This window comes from Oncorhynchus gorbuscha, linkage group LG04 (assembly GCF_021184085.1).
Source record: "Oncorhynchus gorbuscha isolate QuinsamMale2020 ecotype Even-year linkage group LG04, OgorEven_v1.0, whole genome shotgun sequence".
Classification (NCBI taxonomy): Eukaryota; Metazoa; Chordata; class Actinopteri; order Salmoniformes; family Salmonidae; genus Oncorhynchus; species Oncorhynchus gorbuscha.
Genome location: NC_060176.1, coordinates 57,668,661 through 57,696,308, shown reverse-complemented (window position 1 = coordinate 57,696,308; position 27,648 = coordinate 57,668,661). Strand labels below are relative to the sequence as shown.

The 27,648-nt window shown below is 42.3% G+C and overlaps 1 protein-coding gene across 1 annotated transcript; it reads right to left on the bottom strand.

The window, feature by feature from the left end:
• On the bottom strand, positions 1-26,514 carry LOC124033330 (dihydropyrimidinase-related protein 2-like). Its single transcript, XM_046345323.1, has 14 exons — positions 26,179-26,514; positions 18,988-19,076; positions 17,660-17,844; positions 15,980-16,144; positions 15,733-15,794; positions 14,083-14,163; positions 13,922-13,990; positions 4,485-4,605; positions 3,852-4,008; positions 2,671-2,812; positions 2,255-2,425; positions 1,573-1,752; positions 1,250-1,439; positions 1-533 (listed from the first exon to the last, which is right to left on the bottom strand). The coding sequence occupies exons 1-14, from the start codon at positions 26,218-26,220 to the stop codon at positions 442-444; spliced, it is 1,746 nt and encodes a 581-aa protein (XP_046201279.1). The 5' UTR covers positions 26,221-26,514; the 3' UTR covers positions 1-441.
• Between the last annotated feature and the right edge of the window lie 1,134 nt (positions 26,515-27,648).

Here is a 27,648-nt window from a genome sequence, read left to right as displayed (position 1 = left end):
TGGAATGCTTTTGACACCTTGTAGAGTCCATTTCCCAACAAATCGAGGTTGTTCTGAGGGCAAAAGGGGGTGTAACTCAATATTAGGAAGGTGTTCCTAATGTTTTGTACACTCAGTGTATATACAGAAAAACATCAAGAACTCTCTAAATTCACTTGACTCTTCCTTAAAAAAATGAAAAGATTGCATATGGCATGTAGGTAATACAAAACAAAACATTGAGTGCTATTTTTTTTTTTTCTTCTTTGAATGAGGTGGCAGAGCAGTTAAGTATGGATGAAGATGGATGGAGTGTTTTTGACCACCAGCTTGTAGTTAAGTCAGGGAGACGGGACCACAATAGATGAAGCTTTGTTGGTTGTGATGGTTGGTCTGGGAGCTGAGGTGGATCCTCCTGCTCCACTCCTCTCCTTTCCTCCCTAGCTCAGCTGACAGTAGAGCTTAACCCAGGCTGGTGATGTTGGACCTACCACCAGGGGGCGCCGCAATGCGCTGGGTGTTGCGGCGGGGAATGTTATCATCAACTTGCGCACCTAGGCATGAGAGAGAAGATTTAAAAAAGTCAATTACACTACATGACCAAAAGTATGTGGACGCCTGCTCGTCGAACATCTCAATTCAAAATCATAGACATTAATATGGAGTTGGTCCCCCCTTTGCTGCTGTAACAGCCTCCACTCTTATGTGAAGGCTTTCCACTAGATGTTGGAACATTGTTCCAGGGACTTCCTTCCATTCAGCCACATGAGCATCGGTGAGGTCGGGCACTGATGTTGGGCGATTAGGCCTGGCTCGCACTCTGCGTTCCAATTCATCCCAAATGGGTTTGATGGGGTTGAGGTCAGGGCTCTGTGTAGGCAAGTCAAGTTCTTCCACACTGATCTCGACAAACCATTTTTATATGGACCTTGCTTTGTGCATGGGGGCGTTGTCATGCTGCCACAAAGTTGAAGCACAGAATAGTCTAGAATATCATTGCATGCTGTAGCATTAAGATTTCCCTTCACTGCAACTAAGGGGCCTTGCCTGAACCATGAAAACCAGCCCCAGACCGTTATTCCTCCTCCACCAAACTTTGCAGTTGGCACTATGCATTGGGGCAGGTACTGTTCTCCAGGCATCTGCCAAACCCAATATGGTACAATTTCAGGCCAAATTATAATACTTTTGTGCTTACACATCTTAGTATTATGCTATTCCTACTGATATTCCATGTGGAGCTGTGAGAGAAACGTTCAGCTGTACTGACCAGACAAGCTGAAGCCAGACTGGTGCAGGTTACGGACGGGCTGGGGAGCCTGCTGCTGCTGTTGCTGCTGCTGCTGCAGCTTGGTTGGAGAGGTCTTCACCGAGGTGACCGGGGTCATGACCTTAGGTGTCACATTCTCACACACTGGCCCGTCATAGAGACCCCTGGGGACCCCACTCAGCTCCGTCAGCTGGGAGGACAGAAAGACAGACGAGATAACAGCATCAGTTCGGCTGTTCAAGTTCATCACTGTCAGTGAGAATGGTAAACAATCAACAATCTTTATTCTATTCAATGTCAGTTTCACTGCACTATAGACTCACCCTGCTGCGAGCCTTTATCCTCCTGTAGACATGGTCAGGAAAGGGCTTGCGGCTCACATAGCGCCCACAGCCCTCAGTGGTATGGAGGTTGCCCTCTTCCAACACTATTTTGCCCTGGCTCACCACCACCAGGGGAGCTCCACGCACCTCGGTGCCTTCGAAGATATTATACTCCACAGCCTGCAAAAGAAGAGCTCTGATGAGAAGAGTTTCAAATACACTGACAAAGTACAAGAGGGCAAATCACAGAGAAAGACAGCACTTACTCTACTTTCACATGCACATTGCAAACCCCAAAAAACATTTCAAAGATTTGAGGCCTTTTTCCATATGAACTTTAGTCTAGGCCCTTATATATTCAATGAATTGTGCCAGCATGGTAACTGTGGCATTCAGCTGACATCATCAGGAGAAAGTAGTGCTGAAAGCGGTGACTCATTGAGGGATAACTCAGGCCCTGTCTGCATGAGCTGTTCTCTAACAAGTCATTTCAGGTCAGTAGATTTTACTTAATGGTTTGTCTCAACGCTTCGTAGGGAAAAAAGGCTTCAATGTTTCATATGAAAATGTGGAAGAATTGTTTGATCCAAACTGAGTCCTACATACAGTAGGTGCGACTAAAACCATGTATAAACACCACGGTTATGATATGGTTAGTACAGTGTGGGTTGGCCAGGCTCACCAGGTTGTGACTCTTGGCAGAGATGATCTTGCTGACGTCTGGGTCCCAGAGGACCAGGTCGGCGTCAGAGCCCACTGCAATGCGGCCCTTACGGGGGTACAGGTTGAAGATCTTAGCTGCGTTGGTGCTGGTCACAGCCACAAACTGGTTCTCGTCCATTTTTCCAGTCACCTAAGGGAATAAGAAGAAAAGTCATGGTCACTTCCTGAATAACAAGACAGCTGCAACTGTTCACTTGAACAACTGAGAACCCCTTGATGACATGAATGACTGCAGCACAAACTGGAAAAGTAAATTCATTGTTAATTGTTAATTCTACAAAATCTATATCGATCAATTTGAAAGAAGCATGTTTGATTGTGGTATGTTTGATTGTAGGAAAACCAGCAGAAAAAGGTCAGTAGAATGTGCCTTACCACACACTTGTCCCAGATGAGGGAGAGTCTCTCCTCAGTGCCGTTGGTGCCTTCTGGGATGAGGGTGAAGTTGTCTTTGCCCACAGCACGCTGAGAGGTGTGGAACGTGCAATGAGCACTACCAGTCACCTGCAGGTCACCACTGGAGAGGAACAAAGGATGGAGGGAGAGAGAGAATGAGACACTCCACTCATAGGTCTTACGTTTGCATGTTTTGTCTTGAGTAATATGACTTTCCATGGGCCTCATTTATCAGCTGTGCGTACATTTCTTTAAAAAAATTCTCCCTGACTGTCTAGTTTTCATTTCTGTGATTATTAGTGAGCTGGAAACAGTCAAGAAACTGTATGAATGTTGGTCCATTATCATTTTCGACACAGTTTTGATTGGATTAGTCATCTTAAAGTATACCGAGTTCGTTCTCCACGCCAAAAATGTATAAAACGTTGTTATTGTTTGTACTAAAACCACCGGCGGGCCGGGTTGGACCCCCACGCGGGCCTTATGTTTGATACCCCTGGTATAGCATCTGAAATTAAAAATAGGCTTGGCTACGATGTCGCGCTCCTAATCCTATCTCACAACAATACTGTAGCCTACCCGTACTGTCACTTACTGTCGAGATTAACGGCCTATTTACTTTTGAGCATGCTTGGCTATTGAAATAGCGATTGATAAATGGTAGCCTACTATTTGTTGTGTAATGGGAAGAATTCAAACCAGTTATGTCAGAAAAAGAGAGACATGTCCTGCAATTTGATTATGATTTAGGCCTATATAATAACATTTAAATAAACATATTAGATGCTATGCAATCTCCTCTTAGGGACTTTAGCATAGTCATCTGGATTGTTTTTCTTTACTATTTAAATCAACTGAATAGTAAAGTGTGAAGAGTGGCAAAGACTGTCTGAGAGAATGGGCACGGGGGGAATTAATGTTCAAGTCTTAAAAAGTAGAAACATCAAGGTATTTGCGTGGAGATACACACACACTTTTCAAAATCGATAAATACCAACCTTTGCGGGAAAACTGGACGTTTTTCAAAACCTTTAATAAATGAAGCCCCAGGAGGCTAGAATGACATATCACCTTCTGGTGGAGGATGTGTGTAAGTAACACATGGATTACTGCATATATCTGTGTTAAGTAGAGGTACATAGAGTAAATGGAGCACCTACCAGGAGAGCAGTGAGTTGAGATAATCAGGGGTGGTGGGGTCAGGGCTGAGGGGTGGGGAGGTGACGAAGGCAGCTGCCTTGGCCCAGTTCTTACTCCAGTAGTGGGTTCCGTCCGTGCCCAGGCTGGCAGAGATAGGCTCTCCATACACCACAGCACCTAGAGTACCACAGAACACAGCAAAACACCAGGTCAGAGGGCGTGTGCCCTGTCTCCAAAGCAGGACTGATTTACAAGGGGAATCATTTATATGCGATTTGACATTTAGTGTACCTTAAAACGGACGGGTAGCCTAGCAGTTAGGACTGCTGAGCCAGTAACCGAAAGGTTGCTGGTTTAAATCCCTGAGCCGATTAGGTGAAAAATCTGTCAATGTTCCCTCTTAACCCTTATTGCTTCAGGATCGCCGTCAATAATGGCTGATCCTTGGCTCTGACCACACTCTCCAGGGGTTTCTCAGGGGCAATGAGGTATGCAAAAAAAGAATTTCCAATTCGCACGTGTGAAATAGGACAAATGTAAGCACACACATTACTGTTATTAAACAGTAGTTACGATACACAAACCACAGAGAGCAATCAATAGAAAACATGTTACAGTAGTCCATCACCACACTTCTTTCTCTTTACTATTACCCTTTTTCCTGGCCAGGGCGATGACATCAGCAGCACTCTTGCTCATCACCTTGGTGATGTAGAGGGGGCAGTTGGTCTGATTGGCCACAGTGACTGACCGGTTGACTGCTTCTGCCTCCACCTACACAACAGAGACAGACACAGAGAAAGGGAGTTCAGACCAGACTCAGTGACCTTCATGTTGAGTTACGGACTTCTTCACTGCTGCAGCATTTACTAAAATGCTGAGTAGGCATTCTGGAAGAAGCAAGCTTAGGAAAAGAAAACTCAAGACTTGACTCTCACATTCGCTGTTCAGTTACTTCTGTAGTGAGTTCTGTTAAAGTTTGCTTTTTAACAACCAAATCTCTAAATAGCATGTCATAGAAAAATCCAGACACTTATTTTTGCAATTTAACTTTTTATATTTTTTATATACTGCAACCAGCGATTCACTTTCTCTTCCTTGTTGTGGAGTACAGGGGTTCCGAAAAAGCATGAACAAAGGCTCTAAAAACACTAAAATAAGTCATTTTAGAAAACGCAAACGCTCCCAGTATAGTCATGCAGGTCTTTAGATGTTGTACACATTAAATCGTGTAATTCTGAACTTTATCAGCAATGGTATATTCCATTTCATTGCGACTCAAGCTTTTCCCCCATCCAGCATTTCCATTCACTGTGTAACCTGCTGCTAGAACGAACGGAGAGGTATAGCTCGAGTCGCAATAAAATGGAATATAATGTTGCGGATAAAGTTCGGAATGACACAATTTTATGGTGTTGGCCTTCTCTCCTGCTCCAGTGTCACTGTAGCCTTCTCTCACGCTTCTCTCAAACTCTGGGCCTGCTCTGCCTAGCATTGTTTTTGTGTCTTTATCACTATTCTTTTAATTAGGGCTACTCTGTTGTAATTATTTAGTCTACCCCACCCACAGTAAATCTATTTAATATTCTACTTTCTGTAGTTTCTATTTTGAAGGACTTCAAATATATTAAGGCTGTTTTAGGTGGGCAATACATAAGCTACTGTAAAATGTAATTGGAATAGGAATAGACACCCCATAATATAAATCAATTTAATAAAGCAGAAATATCAGAAAAATATAACTAATGGCCAGTATCAGCTTCTTTTTAAAATGAGAATAAACAATAGAAAACTGCAGCAGTCAAATGATTTGCGCACAGAAGCAAGCACCAATAAGCTTCATATGAGCATTGGATATTCACTCTACGAATTAAATATCATTATTATCACTATTATTATTATTATAAAAGAAAGAAAGAAAAATACACAGGTAAAAGCTTAATTATTACTTCTGTAGCTCAGTTGGTAGAGCATGGCGCTTGTAACGCCAGGGTAGTGGGTTCGATCCCCTGGACCACCCATACGTAGAATGTATGCACACATGACTGTAAGTCGCTTTGGATAAAAGCGTCTGCTAAATGGCATATATATAAAGAAGAGAAATGAGAATGGAATATATATGAGAAGCCTCCAATTAAAAAATAAATGGTTACTATTTCAATTTTTTATTTTTTTATTTCTTAGTGTCTATTATGCATTATTATTATTATTTTAATTGGAGAAAGAAAACAAGTAAATGGCCAGTATGGTGCAATACATTTTTGTGAACAATTTAGAGAAAATATTTACAAAATACAGTGCATTCGGAAGGTATTCATCCCCATGAATTTATCCACATTTTGTTACGTTACACCCTTATTCTAAAATTGATTACATTGAAAAAACTGAAATATTCAATTATTTAAGTATTCAAACCCTTTACACAGTACTTTGTTGAAGCACCTTTGGCAGCGATTACAGCCTCAAGTCTTCTTGGGTATGACGCTACAAGCTTGGCACACCTGTATTTAGGGAGTTTCTCCTATTCTTCTCTGCAGATCCTTTCAAGCTCTGTCAGGTTGGATGGGGAGCGTCGCTGCACAGCTATTTTAATGGCTCTCCAGAGATGTTCGATCGGGGTCAAATACAGGCTCTGGCTGGGCCACTCAAGGACATTCAGGGACTTGTCCCGAAGCCACTCCTGCATTGTCATCAAATCAAAATCAAATTTATTGGTCACATACACGTGTTTAACAGATGTTATTGCAGGTGTAGTGAAATGCTTGTGTTTCTAGCTCCAACAGTGCAGTTATATCTGACAAGCAATATCTAACCATTTTACAACAATACACACAAATCGAAGTAAAGGAATGAAATTAAGAATATATACATATTTGGATGAGCAATGTCAGAGCGGCATAGACTAAGATACAGTAGAATAGGATAGTGTGGTGCCAGGAAAATAACCTCTCACTCAAACGTCAAAAAAATAAAGGAGCCAATCATGACCCTCACCTCCCTGTAGGCTGTCTCGTGATTGTTGGTAATCAGGCCTACTACTGTTGTGTCATCTGAAAACTTGGTGATTGAGTTGGAGGTGTACGTGGCCATGGAGTCATGGGTAAACAGGGAGTACAGGAGGGGGCAGAGCACGCACCCTTGTGGGGCCCCAGTGTTGAAGATCAGCGAAGTGGAGGTGTTGTTTCCTACCTTCACCACCTAGTGGCGGCCCATCAGGAAGACCAGGACCTAGTTGCACAGGGCAGGGTTCAGACCCAGGGCCCAAAGCTTAATGATGAGCTCGGAGGGTACTATGGTGTTGAATGCTGAGCTATAGTCAATGAACAGCATTCTTACATAGGTATTCCTCTTATCCAGATGGGATAGGGCAGTGTGAAGTGCGATGACGATTGCATCGTCTGTGGATCTATTGGGGCAGTAAGCAAATTGAAGGGGGTCTAATGTTCCAGGTAAGGTAAAGGTGATATGATCCTTGACTAGTCTCTCAAAGCACTTAATGATGAGAGGTGAGTGCTACGGGGTGATAGAAATTTAGTTCTGTTACCTTTGCTTTCTTGGATACAGGAACAATGGTGGCCATCTTGAAACATGTGGGGATAGCAGACTGGGATAGGGAGAGATTGAATATGTCCGTAAACACTCCAGTCAGCTGGTCTGCGCATGCTCTGAGGACGCGGCTAGGGACGCCGTCTGGGCCGGCAGCCTTGCGAGAGTTAATACGCTTATTCAATTCAATGTCTTACTCACGTTGGCCACGGAGAAGGAGAGCCCACAGTCCTTGGTAGCAGGCCGTGTCAGTGGCACTGTGTTATCCTCAAAGCGGGCAAAAAAGGTGTTTAGCTTGTCCAGAAGCAAGACATTGGTGTCCACGACGTGGCTGGTTTTCCCTTTGTAGTCCGTGATTGTCTGTAGACCCTGCCACATACGTCTCGTGTCTGAGCCATTGAATTGTGACTCCACTTTGTCTCTACACTGACGTTTTGTCTGTTTGATTGCCTTATGGAGGGAATAACTACCCTGTTTGTATTCTGCCATGTTCGCACATTCAGTTTTGCGCGAATGCTGCCATCTATCCACGGCTTCTAGTTAGGGTAGGTTTTAATAGTCACAGTGGGTACAACATCTCCTATACACTTCCTGATAAACTCAGTTACCGTATCAATGTAATCATCAATGTCATTCTCAGATGCTACCCGGAACATATCCCAGTCCCAGTGATCAAAAATAATCTTGAAGCATGAATTACAAATGGTCAGACCAGCGTTGAATAGTCCTTAGCACGAGTACATCCTGTTTGAGTTTCTGCCTAGAGGAAGGGAGGAGCAAACCGGAGTCATGATCAGATTTGCTGAAGGAAGTTGAAGTAGCAATGGGTAAGTGTTTTAGCAGCGCAAGTACTGCAGTCAAGGTGTTGACAGAAGTTCGGTAGCATTATCCTCAAATGTGCTTTGTTAAAATCCCCAGCTTCAATAAATGCGGCCTCATGATATGTGGTTTCCAGTTTGCATAAAGTCCAGCGAAGTTATTTTATGGGCTGTTGTGATATCGGCTTGAAAGGGAGTATACACGGCTGTGACTATAACCAAAGATAATTCTCTTGGGAGGTAATTCGGCCATCATTTGATTGTGAGGTATTCTAGGCTGAGTGAACAAAAGGACTTGAGTGTCTGTATGCTATCACAATCACACCATGAGTAGTTAATCATGAAACATATACCCCGGCCTTCTTCGTCGCGGAGATATTTATTGCTGTCAGCACGATGAATTGAGAACCCATCAGACAGTATATCCAGAGAAAGCCATGTTTCTGTGAAACAGCGTATGTTACAATCCTTGATGTCTCTCTGGAAGGAAATCTTCGCCCTGAGCTCATCAACTTCAATATCCAAAGACTGAACATTAGCGAGCAATATACTCGGATGCGGGTGTTGTGTGCGCCTAGAAGTCCACTCCAAATACCTCTTCTCCGCCGGCGGTGTTTTGGATCAGCCTCTGGAATCAGTTTAATTGCCCTGGGGGATAAGAACAAAGGATCCAATTCGGTAAAGTCATATTCCTGGTCGTAATGCTGGTGAGTTACCGCCGCTCTGATATGCAAAAGTTCTTCCCGGCTGTCTGTAATCACACAAAACAAATCTGGGCAAATAATGTAAGAAACAACACATAAAAAAACAAAATACTAAAAAGTTGCCTAGGGGCTGGAAGCATGGCGGCCCTATCTATTGGCGCCATGTGCTTAGGGTCGTTGTCCTGTTGGAAGGTGAACATTCAGCCCAGTCTGACGTCTTGAGCGCCCTGGAGCAGGTTTTTATCAAGGATCTCTCTGTACTTTCAGTGGCAGGGACTGCTCTGTTAATCTTTCCCTTGATCCTGGCAAATCTCCCAGTCGCCTCCAATGAAAAACATTCCCATAGCATGATGCTGCCACCACCATGCTTCATCGTAGGGATAGTACTCCGCTAATCTTTCCCTCAATCCTGACTAGTCTCCCAGTCCCTGCCACTGAAAAACATCCACACTGCATGTTGCTGCCACCACCATGCTTCACTGTAGGGTTGGTGCCAGGTTTCCTCCAGACGTGACGCTTGGCATTCAGGCCAAAGAGTTCAATCTTTGTTTCATCAGACCAGAGAATCTTGTTTCTCATGGTCTGAGAGTCCTTTAGGTGCCTTTTGGCAAACTCACAAAAGTGGGCTGTCATGTGCCTTTTACTGAGGAGTGGCTTCCGTCTGGCCACTCTACCATAAAGGCCTGCTTGGTGGAGTGCTGCAGAGATGGTTATCCTCCTGGAAGGTTCTCCCATCTCTCTGTCAGTGTTTATCGGTTTCTTGGTCACCTCCCTGACCAAGGCCCTTCACCCCCAATCGCTCAGTTTGGCTGGGCGGCCAGATCTAGGAAGCTCTGTCTTGGTTTTTGCTCTGACATGTGCTGTCAACTGTGGTACCTTATGTAAACAGGTGTGTGCCTTTTCAAAACACCCAATCAACTAAATTTACCACAGGTGTGCTCCAATCAAGTTGTAGAAACATCTTAAGGATTATCAAGGCTTTTGACTCTGTCAATCACCGCATTCTTATCGGCAGACTCAACAGCCTTGGTTTCTCAAATGACTGCCTCACCTGGTTCAGCAACTACTTCTCAAACAGTGTGTCAAATCAGAGGCGTGCTGTCCGGACTTCTGGCAGTCTCTATGGGGGTGCCACAGGGTTCAATTCTCGGGCCGGCTCTTTTCTCTGTATACATTCAATGATGTCGCTCTTGCTGCTGGTGATTCTCTGATCCACCTCTATGCAGACGACACCATTCTGTATACTTCTGGCCCTTCTTTGGACACAGTATCCAAACTGAACTCCCAGACGAGCTTCAGCGCCCTACAACACTCCTCCTGTGGCCTCCAACTGCTCTTAAATTCAAGTAAAACTAAATGCATGCTCTTCAAGCGATCACTGCCCGCACCTGCCCGCCCGTCCAGCATCACTACTCTGGACGGTTCTGACTTAGAACATGTGGACAACTACAAATACCTAGGTGTCTGGTTAGACTGTAAACTCTCCTTCCAGACTCACATTAAGCATCTCCAATCCAAAATTAAATCTAGAATCAGCTTCCTAATTCGCAACAAAGCATCCTTCACTCATGCTGCCAAACATCACCAAAGCCCCATATACTACCCACCATTGCGACCTGTACACTCTCGTTGGCTGGCACTCGCTTCATACTCGTCGCCAAACCCACTGGCTCCATGTCATCTACAAGACCCTGCTAGGTAAAGTCCCCCCTTATCTCAGCTCGCTGGTCACCATAGCATCTCCCACCTGTAGCACACGCTCCAGCAGGTATATCTCTCTAGTCACCCCCAAAACCAATTCTTTCTTTGGCCGCCTCTCCTTCCAGTTCTCTGCTGCCAATGACTGGAACGAACTACAAAAATCTCTGAAACTGGAAACACTTATCTCCCTCACTAGCTTTAAGCACCAACTGTCAGAGCATCTTACAGATTACTACACCTGTACATAGCCCACCTATAATTTAGCCCAAACAACTACCTCTTTCCCAACTGTATTTAATTAATGTATTTATTTTGCTCCTTTGCACCCCATTATTTTTTATTTCTACTTTGCACATTCTTCCATTGCAAAACTACCATTCCAGTGTTTTACGTGCTATATTGTATTTACTTTGCCACCATGTTCTTTTTTTGCCTTTACCTCCCTTCTCACCTAATTTGCTCACATTGTATATACTTGTTTATACTGTATTATTGACTGTATGTTTGTTTTACTCCATGTGTAACTCTGTGTCATTGTATCTGTCGAACTGCTTTGCTTTATCTTGGCCAGGTCACAATTGTAAATGAGAACTTGTTCTCAATTTGCCTACCAGGTTAAATAAAGGTGAAAAAAATATATATATATATTCTCATAAAACTGATCATCCTACCGATCCTTGACTTTGGCGATGTCATTTACAAAATAGCCTCCAACACTCTACTCAGCAAATTGGATGTAGTCTATCACAGTGCCATCCATTTTGTCAGCAAAGCCCCATATACTACCCACCACTGCGACCTGTATGCTCTCGCTAGCTGGCCCTCGCTTCATATTCGTCGTCAAACCCACTAGCTCCAGGTCATCCAGTCTTTGCTAGGTAAAACCCTGCCTTACTGGTCACTGGTCACCATAGCAGCACCCACCCGTAGCACATGCTCCAGCAAGTATATTTCACTGGGCACCCCCAAAGCCATTCCTCCTTTGGCTGCCTTTCCTTCCAGTTCGCTGCTGCCAATGACTGGAACGAATTGCAAAAGTCACTGAAGCTGGAGACTCATATCACCCTCACTAACGTTAATCAGCTGTCGGAGCATAGCCCATCCGTAAATAGCCCACCCAACTTTGCTCTATCTTGATCAGGTCGCAGTTTTAAATGAGAACTTGTACTCAACTGGCCTACCTGGTTAAATAAAGGTGAAATAAAGATGTATATATATTTTTTGAATTACCTCACTCGCTGCTGTAGCGGGGAGATTACCGAGAGGTGGGGGAGGGGCGGAACGAAGAGGCCGGAGATCGGGCACAAGTGATGGGGTGTACACACACTCAGCCGATCGGGCACAAACAGGGAAGTCGATAAAAAATCTAACAAAAGTCGCTGAGGCAGCCTTAATAATTAGCTACATTTGTCGCTATACTCTTTTGTCAATAAAAGTCACTGGAGGGGTCTGAAAACTTGTTAAATCTAGCTGCAATTGGCAACACGGGATGAGGAGATGGGAACTAAGTTACAGTCGCTCATCCAATCGTAGCAGTAGGATCACGTTATAACCCGATCCAATTTGTAAGTCGCTCTGGATAAGAGCGTCTGCTAAATGACTTAAATGTAATGTAAATGTATTTCTTGACAGAGAGCTGAACTGGCCAAATGAGCTGTTTCGAGTTTCGTCCTGGCAGCTGAGTTGTTTCAAGATGCGGCCTGACAGCTAAAATAATAAAGAATCCTGATCACTGAAAATGACAAATTATAGTTTCATAAACATCTGTGATCACAAATCCTGACGTTATGTTGGACCCATATACATTGAATGTGATTTTATATTCTCAAACTAACAGCAGTGCCATTATGATGTCCTTCCATACAGGAGTGACATGCTGTAGTGATGCTTCTATGAGAATGTTGTTGATCAGTAGGATAATATCAGTCCCAAATGAAAGGCAAACCTATTTGTTTGTATTCTGAAGCATCAGACTCCACCAATCAGTCAAAACAAGCTCAATAACTCAATGCATGCACACACTCCTATTGAATATGCATTCACCTGTACTGTGAGTAAGCCTATTGTATGGCATCTTGATTTACCTAGTTAATTAAGAGATTTACCTTCCAAATAAAATGATTTTGTCATCAACATTTAAATTTAATTATATAAAATATCGGCCTACTTTACCGGCAAAAATTGGTAGCGGAATCAGCCCTAAAAAAAATCCACATCGCTCGTTCTCTAGTGTATTCTCTCCAGCAGTGAAGTGTAGGCATATGACTATGTAGCCTTGTGACACTGTCCTACTGGACACTGTGCCGGTCCCTATTGTATGTTGAAATCTCATTATCTTCCTGCAGATGACAGTATTGTGTCATGACCTGAGGGCCTACTTGTTTTCATTCTCTCACCTGTCTTTATAATAATAATAATAACAATACGATTTAATTTGTAAAGCGCATTTCCCATGCTTAATGCGCATGTGAAGCTTATTGGCTTTTGCTTCTGTGCGCAAATCATTTGACTGCTGCAGTTTGAGATGATTTATTCCCTTTTATTTATGAAAAGAAGCTGATACTAGCCTTTATTATTTAAGGTTTATTTCTGATATTTTAGATTAATTAAATTGATTTATTTATATTATGGTGTTCCTATTCCAAGAAAAACTAAAATATGTTTTACAGTCACCTATGGCTTACCTACCTAAAACATCCCTGAATACATTTAGTCATTTAAAATAGAAACTACATATCCTAATGTTAAAGTAGAATATAAACTAGATATAGGCTACTCTGGGTGGGGTAGACTAAATAATTACAACCAACTAGACCTAATTAAAAGGACAGTGATAAAGGAAACAGAAAATGCTAGGCAGGGCAGAGCGAAATTGAAGCGGGAGAAGGTACACACCATTTTTTAAATCTGCTCAAATTACGCTCTGCTCCTCGCCCACTTACATGCTCAGGCTAAAGCAGGGCTGCTGTTGAATGCCAATAAAAAAACATAAATTAATAATGCAGCAACCATTACACGGTCTGACAAACTGCATAACAAATTAGGTCTAATTAGACAAAACAACATTCATATAACTTGTTCAAACAAGATAATTAATAGAGTCTAAGTTCTTATTTTATTTTGCCAAGGGCTTCAGGGCTTCCATTTGGACCCATCTATAACATGAGATTTACATTAAAAATGGAAATTTGGTTGTAAAAAAGCTACATTCTCCTGTAACATCATATAGCCACTTTCTTGCTTTCCATGTAAAACAACCAAAGGAACACTTCAAGTGGAAGACTAATAGAAGCACAGCACTTGGCCAGAGGTCGTAGTTACCTCCTCCGGGCGGCTCAGCACGTGACCCTCAGGGCCAGTGATGCCCAGCTCCAGGATCTTACGCTGCTCCTGCAAACACATCAGACAACAGCTTTAATGGCTTGGCCTGTGGAGACAGCAAACTGGGACAAGGTGATAGGATTTATTAGAAGTTCTGTTACCTCGTCAATGATGTCCCCGTTCTCTGCGTGCACCTGAGCGATTGCTCCCAAGTTTCTGATGACATTGAACACCTCGTACATCTACAGGAAGAGGAAAGCATCCTTTCAACACAGGCCAGGGAACAAGGGGTTTTAGCAATGAGGACATTTACATTTATGTGTTTTTTGGTGGTCCAAGCTTTAGTGGAGATCTTTGTCAGAGCAAGACATGTTGGATGAGAATGTTAAGATTAATGCATAGATTAATTAATTTACTCTACTTCTTTAGGTTGATCACATGGTTCAACTCAGATTTCACATGGCAATCAACTAGGAATTGACAGCTGCAATAGGCCACAGGAAACTGTCAGGCAATCTTTCAGCACGTGTTACAAGAGTCATCCCCAGTGGCAGTCCTAACCACTAACCGGCCTGTGCTGAGTGGGAAAACTCAATACAGTGCCATTAACAAAGCTTTCCCAGAAATACATGAGCAACGTGAGAGAGATCAATCACCCCACAGTAAGACCATCTTTTATCTAGCAGTCAGATAGCAGTAGATATTCCAGAGGTGGTGAAGAAGTCTTCAATAATTTCATAATTGTTGGAGCAGTGTTCCGCATAAATCCATGCAAATCCCCCATTGACATCAACTACTTTTTACACATACTAATCTCAAATTAGGTTTCAGCCTTCAAAGAGTTTCTAAGCAATGGGTAACACTTTACTTGACACGCAGTGCCATAACATGGTCATAACCATTAACTAATGTCATAACAGCTGACATAACTTGTCATAACCCATATTTACACCTGTTGTGACACATATTGCATTATTTTATGGCTGATTATGACACTTACATAAGTGTCAAAACCCACATTTATTCAAACTATTTTTTTTCCCTGCCAAGAAGTTCCCTTTCGTTTTAAAGTTTGTTTCTTAAATCCTTGTAATAAATTATTTATAGTCATGCTTTATTCATCATATTTTAAATAACTTTATGACCATACTGTGTCACTTTACTTGGACTAAGAAAATACACTTTATTACACTGTCAAAAAGCATTATGACCTTAATAATCATAGGCCTATCTGGCTTGTATCTCGTACACACCCTTATATCAGTCATCAGTCACAAAGAGGGTGTCTTGTCCTGCGCCTGAAATCTGTTCCTGCATTCATCGCAGTCATCAGCAACAGAGCATTGGGGTAAGCTGCATGTCTGACATCAATGTGTACACATTTACAATGATAATTTAATATGGTCAACAACAAAAAAATAGATAACATAAAGATACTGTTGACACAGACTATGGTGTAATGGAATGTTTTTGCTTTGTGTGGTAGGTTTTGAGGGTTTTTACACTCTTATGTAGGTGTCATAACCAGCCATAAAATAACACAATATATATCATGATAAATCTAAATATAGTTGTCATGACAGTGTTTCTGAACATATTATAACAGGTTATGACATTATGACATGGTTATGACGCTGGATGTCAACTAAAGTGTTACCAAGCAAGATCATACAGAATATAATTTAATGCAATGCATTTACGCAAAGTGCAATGCAATCACAACTTTAAATGCATGCACAAGCCTCCACAAATGTTGACTCCTCCATCCGTCGCCAGTAAATCATACCAATCTGAAATGCTTCAAATCGTACCTGGGAGTCGGAAAGTTGGAAAACATCCTTATAAGCCAAATAGACCAGGAAAGAGTTGACACCTAAAGATAAAAAACTTATGAGAAATAGTAGCAATAGACAAAGGGTTAGCAAAGGGAGAGGAAAGGACAGTCACAGGAAGGAAATACACCACAAGGAGAGTCTTAGTAGAAATCATAGCTCCCCCACCCCAACTGACATGAGTGAATGGGTGACAATGGTTTGTGTAATTGTGTTAGTTGCGTACCGTGGTCCTTCACCAGGCTCTCCATCTCCTCCTGCATGCCCTTGTGCCAGTTAGTGATGTCCACATGCAGGGAGTAGTCACAGCAGGACTTGCTGTCGGCCCATTCCCTCCACTGGTTGAACGCTGCCACCAGGCTCACACCAGGTTCTGGAACCACATGATCAACTACAGACCAGACCAGACCAGACCAGACCAGACCAGACCACAGACAGACAGACAGACAGACAGACAGACAGACAGACAGACAGACAGACAGACAGACAGACAGACAGACAGACAGACAGACAGACAGACAGACAGACAGACAGACAGACAGACAGACAGACAGACAGACAGACAGACAGACAGACAGACAGACAGACAGACAGACAGACAGACAGACAGACAGACAGACAGACAGACAGACAGACAGACAGACAGACAGACAGACAGACAGACAGACAGACAGACAGACAGACAGACAGACAGACAGACAGACAGACAGACAGACAGACAGACAGACAGACAGACAGACAGACAGACAGACAGACAGACAGACAGACAGACAGACAGACAGACAGACAGACAGACAGACAGACAGACAGACAGACAGACAGACAGACAGACAGACAGACAGACAGACAGACAGACAGACAGACAGACAGACAGACAGACAGACAGACAGACAGACAGACAGACAGACAGACAGACAGACAGACAGACAGACAGACAGACAGACAGACAGACAGACAGACAGACAGACAGACAGACAGACAGACAGACAGACAGACAGACAGACAGACAGACAGACAGACAGACAGACAGACAGACAGACAGACAGACAGACAGACAGACAGACAGACAGACAGACAGACAGACAGACAGACAGACAGACAGACAGACAGACAGACAGACAGACAGACAGACAGACAGACAGACAGACAGACAGACAGACAGACAGACAGACAGACACAGACAGACAGACAGACAGACAGACAGACAGACAGACAGACAGACAGACAGACAGACAGACAGACAGACAGACAGACAGACAGACAGACAGACAGACAGACAGACAGACAGACAGACAGACAGACAGACAGACAGACAGACAGACAGACAGACAGACAGACAGACAGACAGACAGACAGACAGACAGACAGACAGACAGACAGACAGACAGACAGACAGACAGACAGACAGACAGACAGACAGACAGACAGACAGACAGACAGACAGACAGACAGACAGACAGACAGACAGACAGACAGACAGACAGACAGACAGACAGACAGACAGACAGACAGACAGACAGACAGACAGACAGACAGACAGACAGACAGACAGACAGACAGACAGACAGACAGACAGACAGACAGACAGACAGACAGACAGACAGACAGACAGACAGACAGACAGACAGACAGACAGACAGACACACACACACACACACACACACACACACACACACACACACACACACACACACACACACACACAGACCATTGTCATTGAAACCACATTAGCAGTAACATTATCACGTTTTACAGAAGGCATAATGTTCAAAACCATGAGGCAACATGAACATCTGCAAAGGGTAAATTAGTAACAAATATTTTGGCTGGTTGATATCGGTATTTCAGAATCTAGGGGTGTCTGTAAAGTGTATCATTGGGGATGAAGCATTTCATTAGTACATACCTATCATGGTGGTTCCCCCAGCCAAAGCAGCACGGGTGCCCTGGTAGAAGTCATCTGCTGACACCATGCCCCTATCTGGCATCTGGAAGCGTGTGTGCACATCTATGCCCCCGGGCATCACCATGCGTCCATGGGCATCAATGATCTTCACCCCACCAGGAACTATCAGGTTCTCTCCAATTTGCCTGAGGAGAAGAAATGTATTAAGAGAGGGAGAGACCAGAAATAATAAGTCATTACAAAATAAGATTTAAAAAATTCCCCATATATATATACACTGCTCAAAAAAATAAAGGGAACACTAAAATAACACATCCTAGATCTGAATGAATGAAATATTCTTATTAAATATTTTTTTATTTTTTGCCATAGTTGAATGTGCTGACAACAAAATCACACAAAAATTATCAATGGAAATCAAATTTATCAACCCATGGAGGTCTGGATTTGCAGTGACACTCAAAATTAGTGGAAAACCACACTACAGGCTGATCCAACTTTGATGTAATGTCCTTAAAACAAGTCTAAATGAGGCTCAGTAGTGTGTGTGGCCTCCATGTGCCTGTTTGACCTCCCTACAACGCCTGGGCATGCTCCTGATGAGGTGGCGGATGGTCTCCTGAGGGATCTCCTCCCAGACCTGGACTAAAGCATCCGCCAACTCCTGGACAGTCTGTTGGTAGATGGAGCGAGACATGATGCCCCAGATGTACTCAATTGGATTCAGGTCTGGGGAACGGGCGGGCCAGTCCATAGCATCAATGCCTTCCTCTTGCAGGAACTGCTGACACACTCCAGCCACATGAGGTCTAGCATTGTCTTGCATCCTCCATGTCTCCTGATGTACTGGCCTGTCTCCTGGTAGCGCCTCCATGCTCTGGACACTACGCTGACAGACACAGCAAACCTTCTTGCCACAGCTCGCATTGATGTTCCATCCTGGATGAGCTGCACTACCTGAGCCACTTGTGTGGGTTGTAGACTACCACTAGAGTGAAAGCCCCGCCAGCATTCAAAAGTGACCAAAACATCAGCCAGGAAGCATAGGAACTGAGAAGTGGTCTGTGGTCACCACCTGCAGAACTACTCCTTTATTGGGGGTGTCTTGCTAATTGCCTATAATTTCCACCTGTTGTCTATTCCATTTGCACAACAGCATGTGCAATGTATTGCAATCAGTGTTGCTTCCTAAGTGGACAGTTTGATTTCACAGAAGTGTGATGGACTTGGAGTTACATTGTGTTGTTTAAGTGTTCCCTTTATTTTTTTGAGCAGTGTATATAGCCAACAAAAGTGCCAACAATGGCGCTCAAACTAATAAGACTTACTTGATGACTCCATCCTCGATATAGATGTCAGCAAGGAAAGACTGGTCATCATTTACAATCTTTCCACATTTGATAAGGAGACGATCACTCTGTGAGAAGAGACGGAATGTAATTTGTGACTTAATTGTGTTAACAGCAGTGAGCACCACAACCCATTGATGATAGATTTAAAAAGCATACTTCATATTGGACAAATTTGTCATGAAAGGTAAGATAGCCAATACTCAACCCCAGCACATCCATCCAGGAGAGCATCAACAAAACCTAACTGAATAGAAGCACATCAGAGGCATACCACAAGGGACTAAAAAGCTCCACACAAGGAGAGAGTCCGTAGTATGCATTCCTGTATAAAACAGCACTAGGGCTTGGACAAGACATGGCCATTGTCTTGTCTGCCAAGAAACCCCAACCAACAATGCATAAGCAGAGGTAAATCAGAAACAAAGTAACACCCAATTGTATTCAACAATATATTAAGTGTTTTATCTAAATGGAAAAATTCAAACAAAAAGGACACAGGCTTAAGGCCACAATTTTCTTTATTTTTGTGATCCTTCTGCAAAGTTATCTTCTTAAGCAACAAGAGCTGTTTCTTTCTCTGTCAAACTAGCGATGCAGTTAAGGGGAATTCCGACACCTACTCAGAATGTCTCTACACTGAGTATACAAAACATTAAGAACACCTGCTCTTTCCATGACAGACTGACAAGGTGAATCCAGGTGAAAGCTATGATCCCTTATTGATGTCACTTGTTAAATCCACTTCAATTAGTGTAGATGAAGGTGAGGAGCCAGGTTAAAGAAGGATTTTTAAGCCTTGAGACAATTGAGACATGGATTGTGTATGTTTGCTGTTAATAGGGTGAATGGGCAAGACAGATTTAAGTACCTTTTGAACAGGCTTTTATCTTGGCCAGGTCGCAGTTGCAAATGAGAACTTGTTCTCAACTAGCCTACCTGGTTAAATAAAGGTGAAATAAAATAAATAAAATAAAAAAGGGTATGGTAGTAAGTGCCACTGGTTTGTGTCAAGAACTGCAATGCTGCTGGGTTTTCACACTCAACAGTTTCCTGTGTGTATCGAGAATGGTCCACCACCCAAAGGACATCCAGCCAACTTGACACAACTGTGGGAAGCATTAGAGACAACATGGGCCAGCATCCCTGGGGAACGCTTTAGACAAATTGCAGAGTTCATGCCCCGACGAATTGAAGCTGTTCTGAGGGCAAATGGAGTGCAACTCAATATTAGGAAGGTGTTCCTAATGTTTGGTAATATCATGTGAGGACAGAACATTTACAAAAAATATGCACTCAATACTAAGTCGCGATGGATAAGAGCGCTTGCTAAATGACTGAAATGTAAAAATGAGAACAAAGATTAGGCTAATGCCCAACAGAAAGGCCTTATTAAAGCAACCACTACTAAGACAACACTTGGCTTCTCCATTTTTACTAGGCTATTGGCCATATATTTCATATAGAATAAGGCTTTATGTGTTAAGTCATGACATATTCCACCCTGATCACAAACAGCTCAGATCTTGAGGGGTAGCCTAGTTCAGTCTGAGATGCAGAGCTGTGTAGAGTAGAGCATGGCTCTATGGAAGACCAGGAGCATCCACTTAAGTGTAGGACAAATAATCCCATTTCCATCTGAGGAGAGCATTCTACTGTTGGCTCGGGCTGGCCTACTTCTCATCAGGCCTTCTCATCTGGCCTTCCTCAGGGAGTGTGGGCTGAGTAGCTACCTTAATGAGGCCGATAGAGGCTCATCCTCTCTCCAGACCATACAGCAGTCACAAGATGTAGAGTGTTAGTATCCTAGCACACTGACCTGAGCGCTTTGACAATCAGACAGTGACCTATAGCCTACCACTAATAGTTGTGGTGATCGCACAGAAGACTGAACAGGCCTCACAAAACTGCATTCTTCCAGCATGATCTAACAGTCTATTATCTTCAAATGGGTCAGTTGACTTCAGATTAGACCACATTTATGCACTCAACCAGATAAAGGAAAATAATAGGCCTGAGTGCAGGGAATAAGGCAAATTGGTTCCAATATCCTGTTTCATATGTCTATGATAAACCATGAGTGATCTTGTCTTACTTATCATTTATCTGTTCACCATCCATAGTAGAGGTCAACCGATTATGGTTGTTCAACGCCGATACCAATATCGATTATTGGAAGAACAAAAAAAGTCAATATCGATTAATCAGCTGATTTAAAATATATATATATACACATATATATATATATATATATATACATATACATATACATATATATACATATACATATACATATATATATATATACATATATATATATATATATATTTGTAATAATGGCAGTTACAACAATAATGAATGAACACTTTTATTTTAACATAATACATAAATAAAATCAATTTAGCCTTAAATAAATAATGAAACATGTTCAATTTGGTTCAAATTAATGCAAAAACAAAGTGTTGGAGAAGAAAGTAAAATTGCAATATATGCCATGTAAAAAAGCTAACGTTTAAGTTCCTTGTTCAGAACATGAGAACATATGAAAGCTGGTGGTCCTTTTAACATGAGTCTTCAATATTCCCAGGTAAGAAGTTGTAGGTTGTAGTTATTATAGGAATTATAGGACTATTTCTCTCTATACCATTTGTATTTCATATACCTTTGACTATTGAATGTTCTTATAGGCACTATAGTATTGCCAGTGTAACAGTATAGCTTCCATCCCTCTCCTCGCCGCTACCTGGGCTCGAACCAGGAACACATCGACAACAGCCATCCTCGAAGCATCGTTACCCATCACTCCACAAAAGCCGCTGCCCTTGCAGAGAAAGGGGAACAACTACTTCAAGGTCTCCGAGCTAGTGAAGTCACCGATTGTAACGCTATTAGCGCGCACCCCGCTAACTAGCTAGCCATTTCACATCGGTTACACCAGCCTAATCTCGGGAGTTGATAGGCTTGAAGTCATAAACAGCTCAATGCTTGAAGCACAGCGAAGAGCTGCTGACAAACGCACGAAAGTGCTGTTTGAATGAATGCTTACGAGCCTGATGCTGCCTACCACCACTCAGTCAGACTGCTCCATCAAATATCAAATCAGACTTAATTATAACACACAAAAACACGAGCCGTAGGTCATTAATGTGGTCAAATCCAGAAACGGTCATTTCGAGAAAAAAAAAACGTTAATTCTTTCAGTGAAATACGGAACCGTTCCTTATTTTATCTAACGGGTGGCATCCCTAAGTCTAAATATTGCTGTTACATTGCACAACCTTCAATGTTATGTGATAATTATGTACAATTCTGGCAAATGAATTCCTTTGTTAGGAATAAATAAATGGTCTTCACACAGTTCACAACGAGCCAGGCTGCCCAAACTGCTGCATATACCCTGACTGCTTGCACGGAACGCAAGAGAAGTGACACAATTTCCCTAGTTAAAATAATTTCATGTTAGCAGGCAATATTAACTAAATGTGCAGGTTTAAAAATATATACTTGTGTATTGATTTTAAAGAAAGGCATTGATGTTTATGGTTAGGGACACATTGGTGCAACGACAGTGCTTGTTTCGCGAATGCGCTTGTTTCGCGAATGCGCTTGTTAAATCAACACCCGTTTGTGAAATAGGCTGTGATTCGATGAGAAATGAACAGGCACCGCATGGATTATATGCAATGCAGGACAAGCTAGATAAACTAGTAATATCATCAACCATGTGTAGTTAACTAGTGATTGTTAAGATTGTTTTTTATAAGATAAGTTTAATGCTAGCTAGCAACTTACCTTGGATTCTTGCTGCACTCACGTATCAGGTAGTCAACCTGCCATGCAGTCTCCTTGTGGAGTGCAATGTAATCGGCCACAATCGGTGTCCAAAAATGCCAATTACCGATTGTTATGAAAACTTGAAATCGGCCCTAATTAATCGGCCTTTCCGATTAATCAGTCGACCTCTAATTCATAGTAATATCTTTATTATAGGCCTATTAGGAAATAAGATGGAATCAGCACCTAAAACAAGGATGCAATCAATGCAAACATTCATGATTGATTCCACTGGGTATTCACAAGATGGAAACATTGAGTACAGAACATAATCAGTAATGTGTTATGCAATGAGATTTACACAACTATGCAAAACACTGACTTACTGTGTTTTTATGTCTTGCCACTGGATCTCTTTATAAATACCTCACAAACAGAATGACTTCATGAGTCTCTATCCCCCTAACAGCACCAGCGGAGGTTAAATGAACTAGGCCTATTTCTATACATACAGTATCTCTGAGACTGACAACCTCAAGGGCAAGCATAGAATGTATTTATTTCATGGACAACTTGTTAACAATAAGCCTATGCTATAATTGTGGATAATCTGAGAACTCCATGCTGTGCAAACGCTTGACACAGTGATGAAGTGAGAGGGAAATTAAATGCAACTATTGCACTTAATGGCATTTATAGTAGGCCACACTAATGCATTATGACTAGTCAGGTAAGGGTAGGGGGCAGTATTTTCACATCTGGATGAAAAGCGTGCCCAAAGTAAACTGCTTGTTACTCAGGCCCAGAAGCAGAGGATATGCATATAATTGGTAGAGTTGGATAGAAAACACTCTAAAGTATCTAAAACTGTTAAAACTATGTCTGAGAGTATAACAGAACTGATATGGCAGACAAAACCCTGAGGACAAAGCATAAAAATGTTTTAAAAATTCAGCCTACCACTGTTTCCAATGGCTTTCATGTTTATTATGAGGCGAAGTCTTCCCAGATTGCAGTTCCTAGGGCTTCCACTAGATGTCAACTGTCTTTAGAAAGAGTTTTAGGCTGGTTTTTGGAAAAATGAACTAGAAGTTGTAGTTTTTCTAAGTGGCTCCCATTTTGGCCGTAGTGTTTCCATGCGAGTGGATGAAAGCACATTGTTATTTATCTCCGGTAATGAACATACTATTCTCTGTCTTAAATTGTATTGTTTATTTACGTATTAGGGTACCTGAGGTTTGATTATAAACGTTGTTTGACTTGTTTGGATAAGTTTATTGGTAACGTTTGGGATTAATATTATATGCATTTTGAAGGAGGGAAACCGGTGGATTATTGAATGAAGCGAGCCAGCTAAACTGAGTTTTTATGGATATAAAGGACTTTATCGATTAAACAAAAGGACCCTTTGTGATGTAGCTGGGACCTTTTGGAGTTCCAACAGAAGAAGATCTTCAAAGGTAAGGCATTTATTATATTGCTATTTCTGACTTTCGTGTCGCACCTGCCTGGTTGAAAAATGTTGTTAATGTTTTTTGTATGCGGGGCGCTGTCCTCAGATAATCGCATGGTGTGCTTTCCCCGTAAAAGCCTTTTTGAAATCTGACACAAGCGGCTGGATTAACAAGAAGTTAAGCCTTATTTTGATGTTGAATTGCGCTCCGGCAATTTCACAGGATGTTAGCCAGGTGGGACGCTACTGTCCCACCTGCCCATAGGAGGTATCCTGCCCATAAGAAGGCATCCTCCTGCCCTGTGTACAGTGAGCCCAGTTAAATGCTGAGCTGGATGGGCTCTGTGGATGGATGAGTAATCTTTGTGACACAGAAATGATTCTGTACCAAACACTCTCTTGGAAATATTTAGGCTACACCAAACATTGGTCAATTGGTCTAGGTCAGGGATGGGCAACTTTGATGGGGGTGGGGGCCACAAAACAATCTAAACTCAGGGGCCACAAACCCACATCCATACCCACACATGCAGTCAGAGCCACTCTGTCAATGCCATGTACATTAGCAGCATCCCATAACTTCTATCTTTGCATTTGGTGGGCTGAGAGAGGAGTGTGCAAGTAACAGGGCCAAGGCCTAAACCCTATGTGATGTGAGTCAGCCACACCACAATGAGGTGGTGCCACTGGAACAGTTGATGGGAAAACATCACATTGCTCTGTCCCCATTTTAAAGCCACATCACACCGATTGAACCGTCTGTATGCAATGCCTGAGATGTCAGGTGCTTAGATAAGTCTGCTCCAGTTGTGAGGGAGAGCCGACAGCTGCCTGAAAATACCTCCCCCCAATCCCAGTTCCCTTCCATGTTGCCCTTGCAGAAACAAAAAGGAACAGATCTCTAGAACCATTTTATTTCAATAATTCATATATTTTTGACAGGAACGCACGCAAATGTGTGGTTTGTGTTATTTGATTAAAGACATTCAATGCCTAAATGTCATTACTGCATGTAGAGTATGGCAGCATACAGACAAAAGCTAGGCCTTCACAGCAGGTAGCCTAGTGGATAGAGCGTTGGGCCAGTAACCAAAAGGTAGCTAGATCAAATCCCCGAGCTGACAAGGTAATAATATGTCATTCTTTCCCTGTAAAAGGCAGTTAACCCACTGTTCCTAGGCTCTAATTGTAAATAAGAATTTGTTCTTAACTGACTTGCCTAGTTAAATTTATAAAAACAGTTTACAGCAAGGATGGATTTAATACAATGACCTACTTCATTAAAGGTTTTTGCCCTTTTAACTACTAAGGTTATGACCCCCTCCCTAAATGTCATCATGGCAAATCAACCCTTTGCTGTCTTGGGTTGATAAGACAAATTGTTGTGACAAATACAGATGTATTCAATAAATGAATATATATTCCCCAAAAAACATTGTATTATTGTTGCTGAGATTTTCCCCATATTTTAATTTATATTGTGGTATCCCCATAGTCTATAGCTACAGTATTACCAATAAGGCATTACAAGTATATTAGAATCAATCTGAATATATGGATGGAAAATATAAAAGATTTGTCCCAATCATCCATTCTTGTTCCTGATCCTGTCGGGTGGGCTAAATCGTCTAACATGGTAGGATATGGAATGGCTAAAAAAAAATAGCATGCACACAATAAGATAAGCGTCTTGACGATTATTCCAATGACATGAGCGCATGAACTGGAGTTCCAATTATGACCAATTACCCTGCCTTTGATGATTATTGCAAAGCAAGTGGTGACATTGCACTAGTATGAATGCCCCCCCCCCCCATCCTTCTCAGATAGCGTGATAACTACAGTTAGCACAGTCTAGCTGTCTAATCCCTACGGCTAGTTTATTCATAGGTATAGATTTGACACAATATTGTTAAATTATGAGCATTTAAAACACTACTCACTGTAATGCGAGGTATATTTTTCTTTCCCTGGTATCCGGACATCTTAGCGGCGAGTTGTCAGCGTCCTCGATTATGGCTGTCAACTCACTGATGTTAGCTAGACCGCTAGCAATGAAAGGGATGGATGCTCGGATGCGTTGAGACCAGTCGACGCCCAGACAAAATTGTGTCTCCGGCTATCGCCTGACTAAATTCGTGAAATAGCTCAATCCGTTCCAACTAGGTTTGCTGAACGAACTTAAAAGGTCTGACAGCCTTTCCTCACGTTCCAATGCTGCGCCAAGCCTGTCCAGCAGTCACCAAGCGATAAGATAAACGGTGATGAGAGCCACGGTCACCGTGCATGCGCAATGCCCCACCCTGCCTCTTCACTCACCTGCTGCAGGCCAAGTGTGGAGGATGGATGGGAGGCTGGGAGTGACACTGATGCTTATTTGACTTGCCTGAAACAATGCAACTTCCTTAAATTAGAAAGGACAAGCAAAGTCGATTGACATGAGCGCATGAACTGGCGTTCCATATTTCACCAATTACCCTGCATTTGTTTATTATAGCAGTGCAAGTGGTGACATTACATTGGTATGAACTGGTAATAAACCTGAAATAAGCAAGATCTTTTCTCAGATAAAATATTTTTCTCAAAACACACACTGCATTATAATTATCTTTTGAACCATTAATTATTATAGATACAACCCCTGTATGCCAGTCTAGACTGAGTAGGTGTGGAAATGGCGGCAGCATCATGCTGTGGGGATGTTTTTCAGCGGCAGGGACTGGGTGACTAGTCAGGATCAATGGAAGGATGAATGGAGCAAAATACAGAGATCCTTGAAAGCCTCCTCCAGAGCCCTCAGACTGTGCAGCGACTCTCCCCATCCAATCTGATAGAGTTGGAAAGGATCTGCAGAGAAGAATGGGAGAAACTCCCCAAATACAGGTGTGCCAAGCTTGTAGAATCACACCCAAGACTTTAATCCATTTTAGAATAAGGCTGTAACGTAACAAAATGTGGAAAAAGTCGAGGGGGTCTGAATATTTTCCGAATGCACTGTACCACTTCTTTCAACATCAGAACAACTGCTGTAAGCCAATCAAGATGTCTGAAATCCCCAAATCTCTCCTCTGTTGCCATGGGTTAAAAGAGGTATTTATCCCTCAGAGTATAATAAAAACATGAATTAATGGGATGAACCAAGAGGGATCTGTTCCTTACAAAACAGTGTTTCGGCATACACAGAGAAAAATTTAAGCATTCATTTAGAGACAGCATGCTGAGGCTAAGAGGACAGACATCTTAATATAGTACTTTTCTATTTACACAATATTTCCCCTAAACCTCAACTGTTAAGTAACTTGGTAAAAGGGTTGACTTGACATTGTTTAAATTATTCAAGTCAGAAATAACAGCAATAAACCTTGCTTGCAACAATAATCTACAACCTTTTCACAGATATTCCGATCAATGTA

Bases quoted from the DNA above. Each gene is read 5' to 3' on its own strand.
- LOC124033330 (XM_046345323.1), bottom strand. From the start codon at position 26,220: ATGTCCGGATACCAGGGAAAGAAAAATATACCTCGCATTACA. The intron at 19,077-26,178 runs GTGAGTAGTGTT...CTCTTCTCACAG, and splicing joins AAAATATACCTCGCATTACA to AGTGATCGTCTCCTTATCAA. The intron at 4,009-4,484 runs GTAATAGTAAAG...GTGGTACTCTAG, and splicing joins CGCCCTGGCCAGGAAAAAGG to GTGCTGTGGTGTATGGAGAG.